Raw genomic sequence first — 19,110 nt, 5'->3', positions numbered from 1 at the left:
GTCTTTAAACCAAAGAGCAATTTTATTCCCCCCACTTTTAATCCGTCTATCATTTAAAAAATATTTATATTTAACCTTTATTTAACTAGGCAAGTCAGTTAAGAACAAATTATTATTTACAATGACGGCCTACACCGGCCAAACCCGGATGACGCTGGGCCAATTGTGCGCCGCCTTATGGGACTCCCAATCACAACCGGTTGTGATACAGCCTGGATCAATACTTGTATCAAAATGTATCAAACTTTACAACAGAACAATCATAAGAGATATAGAATTAACAACCGGTTCTTCCTCAGAGAGATTAGCATTAGAGCAGCTGACAAATGATAAGAGCCTTACAAAAAAACTCTTGATTAGGGGGGGATGGTATGGATTAGTATTGTAGTACAGGACACATGCAAGTATGTTGAGAAAATGTAAGAAATGCTTGCCGATCAGAAGTACTATAAACGCCTTCTGCTTAACCACACAGCTAATCACAAAACGGAATTAGATTCCATATTAAAACTTGGTCTACAGAGCAACTGGCTTTTAGAAAAATAATTCAAAATCCTTATTATGTATTTTCCTGTAATTCCCATTATATAAAAGACTTAATAAGGTCCATAAGTGTCATACAAATTTTCCTAATGAGACCAATTGTTTCTGGTTTGGTTGTTAAGGTGAAAATGTATCGAAATTTGTAGTCTACCATATTCAACCTTGAGTGACCTGACTTTTTCCTACATTATAGATACTACAGGTTGCTTGTTGCTTGTTGAAAATCCACTCATTGATGAAGGAGAATGGTTTGTTACACTTCATGTTGCTGCACTTTATACAAATATAGCGAATCAAGCTGGCCTCGAGGCATTATCGTATTTTCAACAGGTGCAAATCACAAAAACCACCGACCAATTACATGGTAGATTTGTAAAAAATTGTTCTGTCCAAAAATGATTTTTTTGTTTGACAATGAATACTTCTTACAGATGCATGGAACAGGTACATCATTGGCACCAAATTACTTATATTAACTCTAGATTCCAATCCATCTCCTTCTCAATGTACAAGGGTACTGAAACTATTCATTTTTTGATTTAACTTGGCAAGTCAGTTAAGAACAAATTCTTATTTTCAATGAGAGCCTAGGAACAGTGGGTTAACTGCCTGTTCAGGGGCAAAATGACAGATTTGTACCTTGTCAGCTCGGGGGTTTGAACTTGGAACCATTTCGATTACTAGTCCAATGCTCTAACCACTAGGCTACCTGCCGCCTCTACACTCTAACCACTAGGCTACCTGCCACCTCTACACTCTAACCATTAGGCTACCCTGCCACCTCTACACTCTAACCACTAGGCTACCTGCCACCTCTACACTCTAACCACTAGGCTACCTGCCACCTCTACACTCTAACCATTAGGCTACCCTGCCACCTCTACACTCTAACCACTAGGCTACCTGCCACCTCTACACTCTAACCATTAGGCTACCCTGCCACCTCTACACTCTAACCACTAGGCTACCTGCCACCTCTACACTCTAACCATTAGGCTACCCTGCCACCTCTACACTCTAACCATTAGGCTACCCTGCCACCTCTACACTCTAACCATTAGGCTACCCTGCCACCTCTACACTCTAACCACTAGGCTACCTGCCACCTCTACACTCTAACCATTAGGCTACCCTGCCACCCCATTTTGTTGTACAAGTGTATAAATCATCTGGGAAGCTATATAGCTACCAGTGTTTGAATTTGTATGTAGCAGCAGCTACTCTTCCTGGGGTCCAGCAAAATTAAGGCAGTTTATACCATTTTAAAAACATTACAATACAATACAGTGTGTGTGTGTCTTTGCCAATGTTTGTGTTGCTTCACAGTCCCCACTGTTCCATAAGGTGTTTTTTTAATCCATTTTTAAAATATAATTTTACTGCGTCAGTTACTTGATGTGTAATAGAGTTCCATGTAGTCATGGCTATATTTAATACTGTGTGCCTCCAATAGTCTGTTCTGGACTTGGGGACTGTGAAGAGACCTCTGGTGGCATGTCTTGTGGGGTATGCGTAGGTGTCTGAGCTGTGTGCCAGTAGTTTAGACAGCTTGATGCATTCAACATGTCAATACCTCTCATAAATACAAGTAGTGATGAAGTCAATCTCTCCTCCACTTTCAACCAGGAGAGATTGACATGCATATTATTAATATTAGCTCTGTGTACATCCAAGGGCCTGTTTTGTGGCACCTGACCACACGACGGAACAGTAGTCAAGGTGCGACAAAACTAGGGCCTGTACGACCTGCCTTGTTGATAGTGTTGTTAAGAAGGCAGACAGCGCTTGATTATGGACAGACTTCTCTCCATCTTAGGTACTACTGCATCAATATGTTTTGACCATGACAGTTTACAATCCAGGGTTACTCCAAGCAGTTTAGTCATCTCAACTTGCTCAATTTCCACATTATTCATTACAAGATTTAAGTTGAGGTTCAGGGTTTAGTGAGTGTTTTGTCCCAAACGCAATGCTTTTAGTTTTAGAAATATTTATTCCTTGCCACCCACTCTGAAGCTAACTGCAGCTCTTTGTTAAGTGTTGCAGTCATTTCAGTCGCTGTAGTAGCTGATGTGTATAGTGTTGAGTCATCCGCATACATAGACACTCTGGCTTTACTCAAAGTCAGTGGCATGTCATTAGACAAAAAAATGGAAAAAAAAGCAAAGGGCCTAAACAGCTACCCTGGGAAATTCCTGATTCTAACTGGATTATATTTGAGAGGCTTCCATTAAAGAACCCCCTCTGTGTTCTGTTAGACAGGTAACTCTTTATCCACATTATAGCAGGGGGTGTAAAGCCATAACACACATGTTTTAGCAGGGGGTGTAAAGACATAACACCCTCTGTGTTCTGTTAGACAGGTAACTCTTTATCCACATTATAGCAGGGGGTGTAAAGCCATAACACATATGTTTTAGCAGGGGGTGTAAAGCCATAACACATATGTTTTAGCAGGGGGTGTAAAGCCATAACACATATATTTTAGCAGGGGGTGTAAAGTCATAACACATATGTTTTAGCAGGGGGTGTAAAGCCATAACACATGTTTTAGCAGGGGGTGTAAAGCCATAACACACATGTTTTAGCAGGGGGTGTAAAGCCATAACACATATGTTTTAGCAGGGGGTGTAAAGCCATAACACACATGTTTTAGCAGGGGGTGTAAAGACATAACACCCTCTGTGTTCTGTTAGACAGGTAACTCTTTATCCACATTATAGCAGGGGGTGTAAAGCCATAACACATATGTTTTAGAAGGGGGTGTAAAGCCATAACACATATGTTTTAGCAGGGGGTGTAAAGCCATAACACACATGTTTTAGCAGGGGGTGTAAAGCCATAACACATATGTTTTAGCAGCGGGTGTAAAGCCATAACACATATGTTTTAGCAGCGGGTGTAAAGCCATAACACACATGTTTTAGCAGGGGGTGTAAAGCCATAACACATATGTTTTAGCAGCAGCAGACTATGATCGATAATGTCAAAAGCTGCACTGAAGTCTAACAAACAGACCTCACAATCATCTTATCATCATTTTCTCTCAGCCAATCATCAGTCATTTGTGTTAAGTGCTGTGCTTGTTGAATGTCCTTCCCTACAAGTGGGCTGAAATTCTGTTGCCAATTTGTTCACTGTGAAATAGCATTGTATCTGGTCAAACACATTTTTTCCCGGAAGTTTACTAAAGGTTGGTAACAGGCTGCTTGGTCACTATTTGAGCCAGTAAAGGGGGCTTTACTATTCTTGGGTAGCGGAATGACTTTCGCTTTCCTCCAGGCCTGAGGGCACACGCTCTCTAGTAGGCTTAAATTGAAGATGTTTACAGGAACCCAAAAGATAAAAACCTCTTATTGCTCGCAAATAGTTACCATCCGTGAACGCTCAAAAGAGTTGACCAATAAGCCAACTTTATTATATACGCCGAATCTGTAGTACTGACAAAGAATATTCAGAACATACAGAAAGTATGTTTACGCCAAAGAAATGTACCTAAATAGATTGGATGCAATGTGCCAATGAAAAGGTGAAGGATGTTAAAAGAAATCACCTCTTCACAAAGCACGTTAGAACAACAAAACATTCCTCAGTGAATTGTGCTATGATGTTTAATCCGATGACAAACTTCATCAACTCTCCGGTGATTAAGCACTGTCATGTTATCTCGTCAGACAACTCTTTAAAATGGTGCCTCCCAACATCCCACCCACCACTCTATTTACAAACAAACGGTTAACCCTCTACAGGATCGGTGTCCCCCCCTGTGGGACGGTTGAGCTAACGTGTGCTAATGTGATTAGCATGAGGTTGTAAGTAACAAGACATTTTCCCAGGACATAGACATATTGGATATGGGCAGAAAGTTTAAATTCTTGTTTATCTTACTGCACTGTCCAGTTTACAGTAGCAATTACAGTGAAATAATTCCATGCTATTGTTTGAGGAGAGTGCACAGTTATGAACTTGAAAATGTATCAATAAACCAATTACGCCCATTTGGGCAGACTTGACACAACATTTTGAACAGAAACGCAATGGTTCAATGGCTCAGTATAAAACTTTGCACATACAATGCTGCCATCTAGTGGCCAAAATCGAAATTGTGCCTAACCTGGAATAATACATTATGACCTTTCAAAGATGATTAAAACATTTTATTTTCATAACGTATGCTTTTTCTTTGTATTATCTTTTACCAGATCTAATGTGTTATATTCTCCAACATTCATTTCAAATTTCCACAAACTTCAAAGTGTTTCCTTTCAAATGGTATCAAGAATATGCATATCCTTGCTTCAGGTCCTGAGCTACATGCAATTAGATTTGGGTATATCATTTTAGGCGAAAATTGAAAAAAAAAAAACAAGTAGGTGAGCTCCTGCAATTAATGACAGAAAGGACACCAAATCAAACTTCTAGCTAAGTCAACATGGGTGTCATGTGCATAATGTAAAAAAATCCAAAGAACTCTCTACAGGAGAGTAATGTGGAGAGTACAGCGCGTAATGTTGCTGCGTCGTTCATTAAGACGGATTGTCAGTCTCCGTGTTGTCTGACCAGCGTAAAATTGACAAAAAAAATTTACTAACAAACTACATGAGTTGTAGGTTATACAGGAGTCTAGATTATATTTATGGTTGATAATGATCTGCTTCAAACATACGTTTTACAGAAAGCACAACTTCTACACGCAAAGTGACCTTTTACGAATTACTGTTTTTTTTTGGGGGGGGGGGGGGGGGGGGGGGGTTTGAATGTTTGCTAACTATAGTTTATAGAGTAGGGGCGGCAGGGTAGCCTAGTGGTTAGAGTGTAGAGGTGGCAGGGTAGCCTAGTGGTTAGTGTGTAGAGGTGGCAGGGTAGCCTAGTGGTTAGAGTGTAGAGGTGGTAGGGTAGCCTAGTGGTTAGAGTGTAGAGGTGGCAGGGTAGCCTAGTGGTTAGAGTGTAGAGGTGGCAGCGTAGCCTAGTGGTTAGAGTGTAGAGGTGGCAGCGTAGCCTAGTGGTTAGAGTGTAGAGGTGGCAGCGTAGCCTAGTGGTTAGAGTGTAGAGGTGGCAGCGTAGCCTAGTGGTTAGAGTGTAGAGGCGGCAGGGTAGCCTAGTGGTTAGAGTGTAGGGGCGGCAGCGTAGCCTAGTGGTTAGAGTGTAGAGGTGGCAGCGTAGCCTAGTGGTTAGAGTGTAGAGGTGGCAGCGTAGCCTAGTGGTTAGAGTGTAGAGGTGGCAGGTAGCCTAGTGGTTAGAGTGTAGAGGGGTCAGGGTAGCCTAGTGGTTAGAGTGTAGAGGTGGTAGGGTAGCCTAGTGGTTAGAGTGTAGAGGTGGTAGGGTAGCCTAGTGGTTAGAGTGTAGAGGTGGCAGGGTAGCCTAGTGGTTAGAGTGTAGGGGCGGCAGCGTAGCCTAGTGGTTAGAGTGTAGAGGTGGCAGCGTAGCCTAGTGGTTAGAGTGTAGAGGCGGTAGGGTAGCCTAGTGGTTAGAGTGTAGAGGTGGTAGGGTAGCCTAGTGGTTAGAGTGTAGAGGTGGTAGGGTAGCCTAGTGGTTAGAGTGTAGGGGCGGCAGCGTAGCCTAGTGGTTAGAGTGTAGAGGTGGCAGCGTAGCCTAGTGGTTAGAGTGTAGAGGCGGTAGGGTAGCCTAGTGGTTAGAGTGTAGAGGTGGTAGGGTAGCCTAGTGGTTAGAGTGTAGAGGTGGTAGGGTAGCCTAGTGGTTAGAGTGTAGAGGTGGTAGGGTAGCCTAGTGGTTAGAGTGTAGAGGTGGTAGGGTAGCCTAGTGGTTAGAGTGTAGAAGTGGCAGGGTAGCCTAGTGGTTAGAGTGTAGGGGCGGCAGCGTAGCCTAGTGGTTAGAGTGTAGAGGTGGCAGCGTAGCCTAGTGGTTAGAGTGTAGAGGTGGCAGCGTAGCCTAGTGGTTAGAGTGTAGAGGTGGCAGCGTAGCCTAGTGGTTAGAGTGTAGAGGCGGCAGGGTAGCCTAGTGGTTAGAGTGTAGGGGCGGCAGCGTAGCCTAGTGGTTAGAGTGTAGAGGTGGCAGCGTAGCCTAGTGGTTAGAGTGTAGAGGTGGCAGCGTAGCCTAGTGGTTAGAGTGTAGAGGTGGCAGGTAGCCTAGTGGTTAGAGTGTAGAGGGGTCAGGGTAGCCTAGTGGTTAGAGTGTAGAGGTGGTAGGGTAGCCTAGTGGTTAGAGTGTAGAGGTGGTAGGGTAGCCTAGTGGTTAGAGTGTAGAGGTGGCAGGGTAGCCTAGTGGTTAGAGTGTAGGGGCGGCAGCGTAGCCTAGTGGTTAGAGTGTAGAGGCGGTAGGGTAGCCTAGTGGTTAGAGTGTAGAGGTGGTAGGGTAGCCTAGTGGTTAGAGTGTAGAAGTGGTAGGGTAGCCTAGTGGTTAGAGTGTAGGGGCGGCAGCGTAGCCTAGTGGTTAGAGTGTAGAGGTGGCAGCGTAGCCTAGTGGTTAGAGTGTAGAGGCGGTAGGGTAGCCTAGTGGTTAGAGTGTAGAGGTGATAGGGTAGCCTAGTGGTTAGAGTGTAGAGGTGGTAGGGTAGCCTAGTGGTTAGAGTGTAGAGGTGGTAGGGTAGCCTAGTGGTTAGAGTGTAGAGGTGGTAGGGTAGCCTAGTGGTTAGAGTGTAGAGGTGGCAGGGTAGCCTAGTGGTTAGAGTGTAGGGGCGGCAGCGTAGCCTAGTGGTTAGAGTGTAGAGGTGGCAGCGTAGCCTAGTGGTTAGAGTGTAGAGGTGGCAGCGTAGCCTAGTGGTTAGAGTGTAGAGGTGGCAGCGTAGCCTAGTGGTTAGAGTGTAGGGGCGGCAGGGTAGCCTAGTGGTTAGAGTGTAGGGGCGGCAGCGTAGCCTAGTGGTTAGAGTGTAGGGGCGACAGCGTAGCCTAGTGGTTAGAGTGTAGGGGCGGCAGCGTAGCCTAGTGGTTAGAGTGTAGGGGCGGCAGGGTAGCCTAGTGGTTAGAGTGTAGAGGCGGCAGGGTAGCCTAGTGGTTAGAGTGTAGAGGTGGCAGCGTAGCCTAGTGGTTAGAGTGTAGAGGCGGCAGGGTAGCCTAGTGGTTAAGGTGTAGGGGCGGCAGCGTAGCCTAGTGGTTAGAGTGTAGAGGGGGCAGGGTAGCCTAGTGGTTAGAGTGTAGAGGTGGCAGCGTAGCCTAGTGGTTAGAGTGTAGAGGTGGCAGCGTAGCCTAGTGGTTAGAGTGTAGAGGTGGCAGCGTAGCCTAGTGGTTAGAGTGTAGAGGTGGTAGGGTAGCCTAGTGGTTAGAGTGCAGGGGCGGCAGCGTAGCCTAGTGGTTAGAGTGGAGGGGCGGCAGCGTAGCCTAGTGGTTAGAGTGGAGAGGTGGTAGGGTAGCCTAGTGGTTAGAGTGTAGAGGTGGTAGGGTAGCCTAGTGGTTAGAGTGTAGAGGTGGTAGGGTAGCCTAGTGGTTAGAGTGTAGAGGTGGCAGCGTAGCCTAGTGGTTAGAGTGTAGAGGTGGTAGGGTAGCCTAGTGGTTAGAGTGTAGAGGTGGTAGGGTAGCCTAGTGGTTAGAGTGTAGAGGTGGCAGCGTAGCCTAGTGGTTAGAGTGTAGAGGTGGCAGCGTAGCCTAGTGGTTAGAGTGTAGAGGTGGCAGGGTAGCCTAGTGGTTAGAGTGTAGAGGTGGTAGGGTAGCCTAGTGGTTAGAGTGGAGAGGTGGTAGGGTAGCCTAGTGGTTAGAGTGTAGAGGTGGTAGGGTAGCCTAGTGGTTAGAGTGTAGAGGTGGTAGGGTAGCCTAGTGGTTAGAGTGTAGAGGTGGCAGCGTAGCCTAGTGGTTAGAGTGTAGAGGTGGTAGGGTAGCCTAGTGGTTAGAGTGTAGAGGTGGTAGGGTAGCCTAGTGGTTAGAGTGTAGAGGTGGCAGCGTAGCCTAGTGGTTAGAGTGTAGAGGTGGCAGCGTAGCCTAGTGGTTAGAGTGTAGAGGTGGCAGGGTAGCCTAGTGGTTAGAGTGTAGAGGTGGTAGGGTAGCCTAGTGGTTAGAGTGTAGGGGCGGCAGCGTAGCCTAGTGGTTAGAGTGTAGAGGTGGTAGGGTAGCCTAGTGGTTAGAGTGTAGAGGTGGTAGGGTAGCCTAGTGGTTAGAGTGTAGAGGTGGTAGGGTAGCCTAGTGGTTAGAGTGTAGAGGTGGTAGGGTAGCCTAGTGGTTAGAGTGTAGAGGTGGCAGCGTAGCCTAGTGGTTAGAGTGTAGAGGTGGTAGGGTAGCCTAGTGGTTAGAGTGTAGAGGTGGCAGGGTAGCCTAGTGGTTAGAGCGTTGGACTAGTAACCGGAAGGTTGCGAGTTCAAACCCCCGAGCTGACAAGGTACAAATCTGTCGTTCTGCCCCTGAACAGGCAGTTAACCCACTGTTCCTAGGCCGTCATTAAAAATAAGAATGTGTTCTTAACTGACTTGCCTGGTTAAATAAAGGTTAAATAAAAAAAATAAAAAATAACGAGATCACAATGAAGAACCTTGAGACGCTGATGACAACTAGCCTCCTTTATACCTAGCGTACCTCCTCGTCCTGATATTCCCCTGCTGTTGTCCTTATCTTATCTGTTTGCACTTCATATGATCTGATAACAGTCAGATCACAATGCGTCATCTACACCTGTCTAAAATTGTGGGCACAATCAGAACAAAGGACGCATGTTAGAACCAGGTGTAAATGGGGCCTAGGCTGAATACGTTTGTCTATCTAAGCACCCCATAATGAACAAAATACTAAACAGAAACCCTGAATCTCTCTTTTTCCTGATATGCACATCCTAGTGAATTAAAATAAAACAGCTGGGAAAGTGAACAACAACACCTACGAGTATTGATGAGATTCCTTCCTTCCTATGTCTCTGCAATTCATTTTCTGACGCAGGATCCGGATTATACAGATGAACAGGATGAAGTTGACCTGGGTTTGGGAATCAAAGAGGGCTGACATTTAATTACTAGAATGTAGAGTTGTATGTAAAATGTCAATCATCGGCTAGGCCAGTGTATGTGTGTGTGTGTCTGTGTCTGTGTCTGTGTGTGTGTATATATGTGTGTGTGTGTGTATGTGTGTGTGTGTGTGTATGTGTGTGTCTGTGTGTGTGTATGTGTGTGTCTGTGTGTGTGTGTGTCTGTGTGTGTGTATGTGTCTGTGTGTGTGTGTGTGTGTGTGTGTGTGTGTGTGTGTGTGTGTGTGTGTGTGTGTGTGTGTGTGTGTGTGTGTGTGTGACATACCAGTATGGTCAGTAATATTGGCATTTTGATGATCCACCAGGGATGGTCGTTAATAATGTCCCAACACCTATAGAGGACAGAGGATGAAGATGTCACCAACACACACACACACACACACACACACACACACACACACACACACACACACACACACACACACACACACACACACACACACACACACACATACACACACACAGACACACACACACACACACACACACACACACACACACAGACACAGACACAGGCAAAAAAAGCCATGGTGGCGAAGTAAATGCAATATTGCAAGTTAAAAAAAAAAATATATATATATATATATATATATATAAATAAACACTGGAATGGTAGATTTGCAGTGGAAGAATGTGCAAAGTAGAGATAGAAATAATGGGGTGCAAAGGAGCAAAATAAATAAATAAATACAGTAGGGGGAGAGGTAGTTGTTTGGGCTAAATTACAGATGGGCTATGTACAGGTGCAGTAATCTGTGAGCTGCTCTGACAGCTGGTGCTTAAAGCTAGTGAGGAAGATACGTGTTTCCAGTTTCAGAGATTTTTGTAGTTCGTTCCAGTCATTGGCAGCAGAGAACTGGAAGGAGAGGCGGCCAAAGTAAGAATTGGTTTTGGGGGTGACCAGAGAGATATACCTGCTGGAGCGCGTGCTACAGGTGGGTGCTGCTATGGTGACCAGCGAGGTGAGATAAGGGGGGACTTTACATAGCAGGGTCACCTTTAAAAAAAACACCCTTAAAAAAAAACAAGTATCCCAGGAATATCAAAATATACATGTACAGGAAGTATTCTAACCCCTTTACTTTTCCACATTTTGTGGTCTTACAGTCTGAATTTAAAATGGATACAATTGAGATGTTGTGTCACTGATCTACACACAATACCCCATATTAATCACAGTGGAATTTTGTTTATAGAATTTGTTTTAAATGTATAAAAGGGGACATGTCTTGCGTCAATAAGTATTTAACCCGTTTGTTATGGCCTAAATAAGTCCAGGAGTAAAAATGTGCTTAACAGAACAACTATAACTCATATGATCCATGTCGTCCAAAAAAGTTATACTTTTGAATCATTTGTCCATAGAACATTCTTCGTAATGGTCTTCCAGGTTGTAACGATGTGCGCTGAAAGTTCAGGGAGTGAGTTCAGGGAAGTTCAGGGAGTGAGTTCAGGGAAGTTCAGGGAGTGAGTTCAGGGAAGTTCAGGGAGTGAGTTCAGGGAAGTTCAGGGAGTGAGTTCAGGGAAGTTCAGGGAGTGAGTTCAGGGAAGTTCAGGGAGTGAGTTCAGGGAAGTTCAGGGAGTGAGTTCAGGGAAGTTCAGGGAGTGAGTTCAGGGAGTGAGTTCAGGGAAGTTCAGGGAGTGAGTTCAGGGAGTGAGTTCAGGGAAGTTCAGGGAGTGAGTTCAGGGAGTGAGTTCAGGGAAGTTCAGGGAGTGAGTTCAGGGAGTGAGTTCAGGGAGTGAGTTCAGGGAAGTTCAGGGAGTGAGTGTTTTTTTTTTCTTGGGTATGATAGTTTATTGCACTTCCCAATTGTCATTAAAAATACAAAAAAAATTGCAAAAAGATAGCATGACAAGTATGAAATCTATATTTAAAAAGAAATTATATATTGATCTTTAAATGTCAAAGCCATAATGCAGAGCTAATAAATTATGAAAAGTTACCCATCAACACTGCACCACATGACTGCACACGACTAAAAGTAGATGCAGTATGTACAAAACAAAATCTGATTTAAACATAATGCTTGATCACCATTAGGTATCTGGAATATCCACTAAGCATTGCTTTAAAGAAAATGCAATTTGTCTAAAAGAATCATTACTTCTACTTGGATTAATACATTGTAAAGCTGCAAATGGCACTTCTTCCCCAGTCAGAGAAGCGTTGGCGATTTTATGTTACTTCCCTAATTCAGTTTAATGGTGCTCACTGAGGATTTATTCAACATCAGCTATATAGGATAAAACATATATTTTTTTAAATCTGAATTATTACTGTGGCGATGTTAAAGCTCTTTGTGACATGTCTTGAGTTGACCGAGTGACATTTTGTATTATTAGATATCCACAAGGGAACATTAAAACGGAAGGTAGAGGCAATGAACAAAAGGCTGACTGATATTAAAACACAAAATGAGAGGTATCAGTCACATTTGGAAAAGACAGTATGAAGTAGGCACTCAGTATGAAGTGTGCTGAGGTACATGAACCACGTCTCAGTCACTCTTTGTGCGACAGTCAATCAACATATTCTTCTACATTGAGTAATTGACTCTTACAGAGTTGTAGAGGGTTAGTAACAACAAATCACGTCAGAGGCATGACAAGGTGCATTCTTTGTTGTATTAAAAAAAGGTCAAAGGTGAGTGGTGAGGGTTCACACAGAGAAAGATAAGAGGCCAAAAGGCTGTTTTAGCATGGGCAATCCCCTTTCAGGGCTTCCACTGTGCTTCTGCCATTTTAAAGGAGTCACCCGTGTGGGGATTCTTATGGGTTGTAGCCTCAATGGAGCTGCCAATGCTGTCACAGAAGCTATAATGGCACAGATATACAGATTCTTCTATCACCATGCCTTCACACAGGCTCTATGAAGAGCTCCTCCATTTCCGATCCTCCCTCCAGCTCTCGGAAGGCAGCGTGAGAGCCAATCACAAACATTGTCGCGCCCAGGACCATAAACACTGCAGCTCCTGCACCAGCCAACCAGAACCCATGAAAGCCCGACGAGCCGGCTGAGGCAGGGGAGCCTGGCGACCTGTCTGAGGCATGAGAGCCTGTAGCGGCTCCTGGACCTGACGTCATTTCACCCGAGAGAAGGTGAGCCGTTATTCTGTAACGATGAATGTCGGGAAGCAAGTGCAGGGAGTGTTTTAGTAACACATCATAATAAGAACCAGGAACAATGCACAGATGTGACACAGAAACAATAACGCCTGGGGAAGGAACCAAAGAGAGTGACATATATAGGGAAGGTAATCAGGGAGGTGATGGAGTCCAGGTGAGTCTGATCAGGTGCGCATAACGATGGTGATAGGTGTGTGCCATAATGAGCAGCCTGGTGACCTAGAGGCCTGAGAGGGAGCACACGTGACACAAGTGCTTTTTGGCAAACTTGAGTCAAGCTTTTGAATAACATGGGCCCCATTATGCCTGGCGAAAACCAAACATTGCATTCCACAGTAAGAACCTCATACCAATGGTCCAGCATGGTGGTGGTAGTGTGATAGTTTGGGAATGCTTTGCTGCCTCAGGACCTGGACGACTTGCCTTAATAGAAGGAACCATGAATTCTGCTCTGTATCAGTGAATTCTACAGGAGAATGTCAGGACCTCCGTCTGTGAACTGAAGCTGAAGTGTAGCTGAGTTACGCAGCAAGACAATGATCCAAAACACACAATCAAGTCTAAATGAAAATAGCTAAAAAATCAACACATTTGAAGTTTTGGAATGGCCTAGTCAAAGTCCAGATATAATCCCAATTGAGATGTTGTGGCAGGACTTGAAATGAGCAGTTCATGCTTGAAAACCCACAAATGTTGTTCAGTTAAAGCAGTTCTGCATGCAAGAGTGAGCCACAATTCCTCCACAGCGATGTGAGAGACTGATCAACAACTACAGGAAGTGGTTGGTTGTAGTCAGTGCAGCTACAGTAAATTCCTCCACAGTGATGTGAGAGACTGATCAACAACTACAGGAAGTGGTTGGTTGTAGTCAGTGCAGCTACAGTAAATTCCTCCACAGTGATGTGAGAGACTGATCAACAACTACAGGAAGTGGTTGGTTGTAGTCAGTGCAGGTAAAGGTGGCACAACCAGTTATTGAGTGTAAGGGGGCATTTACTTTTTCACACAGGGGAATTGGGTGTTGCATAACTTTGTAAATTAAATAAGTATCAATTTGTTTGTTTTTTGTAAACTCAAGTTCCCTTAATTTTTTTAGGTTTTGGTTGAAGATCTGATAACATTCAGAATCAAACTATGCAAAAATAGGGGTCAAATACATTTTCACGGCACAGTATGTACAGTACCAATCAAAAGTTTGGAAACATCTACCATTTCCGGGGGTTTTCTTTATTTGTACTATTGTCTACATTGTAGAATAATAGTGAAGACATCAAAACTATGAAATAACACATATGGAATCACGTAGTAAACAAAATAAGTGTTAAACAAATATAAAATATATTTTATGTTTGAGATTCTTCAAAGTAGCCACCCTTTGCCTTGGTGACAGCTTTGCACACTCTCATCATTCTCTCAACCAGCGTCATGAGGTAGTCACCTGGAATGCAATTCAATTAACAGGTGTGTCTTGTTAAAAGTTAATTTGTGGGATTTCTTTGAGCCAATCAGTTGTGTTGTGACAACGTAAGGGTGGTACACAGAAGATATCCCTATTTGGTAAAAGACAAGACTATAATGTGGCAAGAACAGCTCAAATAAGCAAAGAGAAACGTCAGTCCATCATTACTTTAAGACATGATGGTCAGTCAAAGTGGAACATTTCAAGAACTTCAAGAAGTTTCTGCAAGTGCAGTCGCAAAAAAACCATCAAGCACTATGATGAAACTGGCTCTAATGAGGACCGCCACAGGAATGGAATTCCCAGAGTTACCTCTGCTGCAGAGGATGAATTCATTTTTCGTTACCATCATTCGTTACCAGCCTCAGAAATTGCAGCCTAAATAAACGCTTCACAGATTTCAAGTAACACATCTCAACATCAACTGTTCAGAGGACACTGCGTGAATCAGGCCTTCATGGTCGAATTAACAAGAGAATGGAGAATGGAATTAGTCACATTTGAATCAAATGTATTGGATTGGATTTTCCACAAATGTAACACTTTCTATTCAGTACAAAAGGTTAATTGCTTTGCCGTTTTTTTTCTCAGTATTACTTCAGTGCCTTGTTGCAAACACAAAGTTTCCTTTTTTTCCCCACTCTTGTCAATTAGATTAGTATTTTAGAGTAACTACAATGTTGTTGATCCATCCACACTCTTTTAAAGTCATCATTGACCTCATGGTGAAATCCCTGAGCGGTTTCCTTCCTCTCCGGATGCCTGTGTCTTTGTAGTGACCGAGTGTATTGATACACCATCCAAAGTGTAATTAATAACTTCACCATGCTCAGAGAGATATTCCGTGTCTGCTACCATTCACTGCTTGACTGAGGGACCTTACAGATAATTGTATGTGTGGGGTAAAGAGATACAATTTTTTATGTTAAACACTATTATTGCAACTTATTATGTGACTCGTTTATTAGCACATTTGTACTCCTGAACTTTTTTAGTCTTGCCATAACAAAGGGTTTGAAAACCATATTGACAGAAGACATTTCAGCTTATAATTTTTGAATGAATATGTAACAAATTCCTAAAAACACAATTCCACTTTTACATTATTGGATTTTGTGTGTAGGCCAGTGATAAAATAAAATAAAAATTAAAACTCAATTTAATCCATTTTAAATTCAGACTGTAACACAACAAAATGTGGAAAAAACTTAAGTTGTGTGAATACTTCCCCCCGAGGGCACTGTATATATAAGAAATGTACCCTTCTTTGTCCCCTAAGACAGGGTTTCCTAAACTTGGTCCAGGGGCCCTTCCTGGTTGCACGTTTAGATTTTGTCTGTGCCTGGTTAAGTGCTACTGTTTTTCTTCTGGGTGTACAGGAAAGTGCAGTAGGATGTTTGCCATAGGTTCATATTTTATTATAGTAAATTGACAGCATTTTCTGTGAGTGTTTCATGGATGGACTACTAGCATACATTCATTGCCTGTTGAGATACATTTTCAATTGCAATGTGGAACACAGCATCACAGGATATTCAAAACACCTGTTGACAAAGGAGGAGGAGATTGGGAGGAGATTCTGAGAAAAAACAAAACTGATTCTAGACAAACAAACACTAACACAAACAAACTAACAAAATAGCAGTGAACTTACCCAGAGTGTTTTAAATAAGCCTTTGTAATAACCCAAGCTGTGATAAAAACAGTCGGCGCTCCTGTGAATATTAGAGAACAAACAACAACAACAAAAATGGCTCCTGTGAATATCAGAGAACAAACAACAACAACAACAACAGTTCACTTTAAAAATAAATAAAAAAATGTTATTGCCATGAGATTATGAGAAAGGTATCCGTGTCATGGGGCATGCAGACAAAACATAACACCGTAGCTGTATGAGCCTCACTCACTATTCCAGCCGGCTACCACCCGGCACTCAACCCTGCGGCTTAGAGACTGCTGCCCCATGTACAAAGTCATTGAACACTGGTCACTTTAATGATGTTTCCATGCTGTTTCACCCACTTTGAGTGTGAAAAACCCAGCAGCGTTGCAGTTCTTGACACACTCAAACCGATGCGCCTGGCACCTACTACCATACCCTGTTCAAAGGCACTTCAATCTTTTGTCTTGTCCATTCACCCTCTGAATGGCACACAGACACAATTCATGTGTCAAATGTCCAAAGGCTTAAAAATCCTTCTTTAACCCGTCTCCTCCCCTTCATCTACACTGATTGAAGTGGATTTAACAAGTGACATCAATAAGGGACCATATCTTTCACCTGGATTCACCTGGTCAGTCTGTGTCATGGAAAGAGCAGGTGTTCTTAATGTTTTGTCCACTCACTGTATATATATATATTTATACTCGGGTCTCTGACATTGCTCGTTCTGTTATTTCTTAATTTTTCTGGATTATGTGTGTATAGTTTATTAATATTATTATTATTATTATTATCATTACTGCTCTGATTGAGCTATTAAAAGCATAAACCTTGATTTGATTTAAATATGAATTTGTTTGGTTCAGTCTGACACAATGTTCAAACACAACGCTATCAACTCAATTCATCGCTTTTCAAACACAACGTTTTAACAATGATATTCTAACACAAGTACATGACATTTCAATCAGTCAGGTAGAACAAAAAACAAGCAACCAGTGTGACATTCTACATTTACTTTTCAGATTACTACTCTGTAGGTAAATACTTCAAAACAAGGATCTCCAGTTTGGCGACACTCATATTCTTCATTATCTCTGGAGTGGGTTTTTTATTTTTTTGAATCCAGAAATGGACAGTATGCCTTTTTAGTTCAAAATCTTCTTTAGATCCTGTAAATACATGGTCACGCTGACATTTTGGTTATCAGGTGATCAGGTGTGGATGAGTAAGACACTGAATGTTTTTAGGTTTGAATTACAACACAAGAAGTGATTGAGTTACTCTCAGCGTTTATCAAAATTGTCCTAGCCTTATTTTTAACTAGGCAAGTAAGTTAAGAACAAATTCTTATTTTCAATGACAGCCTAGGAACAGTGGGTTAACTGCCTGTTCAGGGGCAGAATGACAGATTTGTACCTTGTCATCTCAGGGATTTGAACTTGCAACCTTCCAGTTACTAGTCCAACGCTCTAACCACTAGGCTACCCTGCCACCTCTACACTCTAACCACTAGGCTACCCTACCACCTCTACACTCTAACCACTAGGCTACCCTGCCGCTTATCCAAGTACAAGTAAAATAAACATTGACATATTGTGTCTCCTTAAAATAAAAACATCCTGAATATGATCATCAAAATTCACAGCCACACATTGCATATAATCCTAATGGGATTAAAGACACAGTTGGAGATATGTTACAGTGACACCTACCCCAGCCAATCAGAATATACCACCAGAAGTACTTCCTCTCGGAGAAGAAGGAGACAGCCAATAGGGTGTGGACGTAGAGGCCTTCGACCAATAGCCAGAAGTAGCTGGTCATGATGCCGTACTGGAAGAAGACAACCCCTGCCTTACATCCCACCTATGGAGAGAGAGCACAGGTATCAACACGGAAATTGCAGAATCGTATTAGTGGAAACGTTGGGGGTTAATCAGGGTGAATGAACAAAGCTATCGATAATGTGACCAGCATTCATTCCTATGTGAAGACGCAATAGCGCATTGAAGTTAAATTAAGTCGGTTAGGATGGTGTTTTATGGAGAGATAACATGCGCGATTTGAGCAACTCCAGGAAGTGATGTTGCAAGCTAGCTCACTGCTGCCCCCCCCTCTCATTGACTATTTCAAGTTGAAGGCCGACCGGGGTACTGCAGGCTGCCTTATCATCTAAATTACACTTATTACTTCTATGTGTGATTTTACAATAATCGGTTCCAGTACATACATCTGGTGAATTAGAAGCAATTATTGGTACCATGAATGTCTTCAAAAAAAAAAATTATATGCACAAAGATTGCCATTTTTCCATTCACTTTAATGGATGCAGGCTAACAATGTCTGCAGTACCACGGTCGGTCTTGAACTTCCGTGGCTTCAATGAGAGGGGCCAGTCATTCTACCCTGGTTTGAGTCATGTTGGGGACAATTTTAGGATTTTAGCTAACCCTAACCCTTTTTCTAATCTTAACCGAATTATCTTGCGTAAATTCTCCTAACCTGTTACGAAAAGTAACTTCTGCGAATCAAATCAAACTTTATTTGTCACATGCGCCCCGAATACAAGTGTAGACCTTACCGTGAAACGCTAACACTTCTTGTATTCAGCGTGTGACAAATAAAGGTTGATTTGATTTACAAAAGTGACTTTTCGTAGCAGGTTAGGAGAATTTACCCAAGAGAATTAAGGCACCTATCTACTCAAAGGCGGCAGATCTGCACGGGTTCTGAATAACATGATACTCCATGCAAGTTAGTCAGATGATTGGGAAGGAAAACCTTGATAGCACTTTTTATTTTACCAGACAAGTTGACTGAGAACACATTCACAGCAACAACCTGGGGAATAGTTACAGGGGAAAGGAGGGGGATGAATGGGCCAATTAGGTGACTGTTTGAGGACCAGTTTGGGAATTTAGCCAGGACACCCAGGTTAACAACCCTCCCCTTATGATAAGTGTCATGGGATCTTTAGTGATCACAGACAGTCAGGACATCCATTTTAACATCCATTCTGAAAGACAGCACCCTACACAGGGCAATGTCCCCAATCACTGCCCTGGGGCATTGGGATATTTGTTTTAGACCAGAGGAAATGGTGCCTTCTACTAGCCCTCCAACACCACTTCCAGCAGCATCTGGTCTCCCATCCAGGGATCAACCAGGACCAGCCCTGCTTAGCTGCAGAAGCAAGTCAGCAGTGAGATGTAGGGTGGTGTGCTGCTGGGTTACTTTTACCATACACCAAATGTCACATTTTCTCAGTCTATTTATAAACATTCAATCCTTAGGTAATCAAACAATATACATTTCAAACTAACTGTCGTTCTATAAAACCAACACTGTAATGTTAGATTAGATAGTGGTTATGAGCTATCATAACGAGTTTACATGTCTCCTCTTTAAGCTGTTC

At 42.9% G+C, this 19,110-nt stretch overlaps 1 protein-coding gene across 2 annotated transcripts in view; it reads right to left on the bottom strand.

The window, feature by feature from the left end:
• The window catches only part of vipr1a (vasoactive intestinal peptide receptor 1a), a 130,277-nt gene that overhangs the window by 16,383 nt on the left and 94,784 nt on the right, over positions 1-19,110 (bottom strand). For both annotated transcript variants that reach the window (XR_004206410.1, XM_031810660.1), the window contains exons 7-10: positions 17,408-17,561; positions 15,681-15,741; positions 9,707-9,773; positions 9,301-9,392 (exon numbers count right to left, since the gene is read on the bottom strand). Coding sequence is in view for 1 of the 2 variants with exons in the window: in XM_031810660.1 (XP_031666520.1) it covers positions 9,301-9,392; positions 9,707-9,773; positions 15,681-15,741; positions 17,408-17,561 (374 nt within the window). In the remaining variant the exon portion in view is untranslated. The remainder of the gene's footprint in view (positions 1-9,300; positions 9,393-9,706; positions 9,774-15,680; positions 15,742-17,407; positions 17,562-19,110) is intronic.

Source organism: Oncorhynchus kisutch, linkage group LG30 (assembly GCF_002021735.2).
Source record: "Oncorhynchus kisutch isolate 150728-3 linkage group LG30, Okis_V2, whole genome shotgun sequence".
NCBI lineage: Eukaryota > Metazoa > Chordata > Actinopteri > Salmoniformes > Salmonidae > Oncorhynchus > Oncorhynchus kisutch.
The sequence above is the reverse complement of the archived record's forward strand: the minus strand, read 5'-3'. Positions and strand labels throughout refer to the sequence as shown.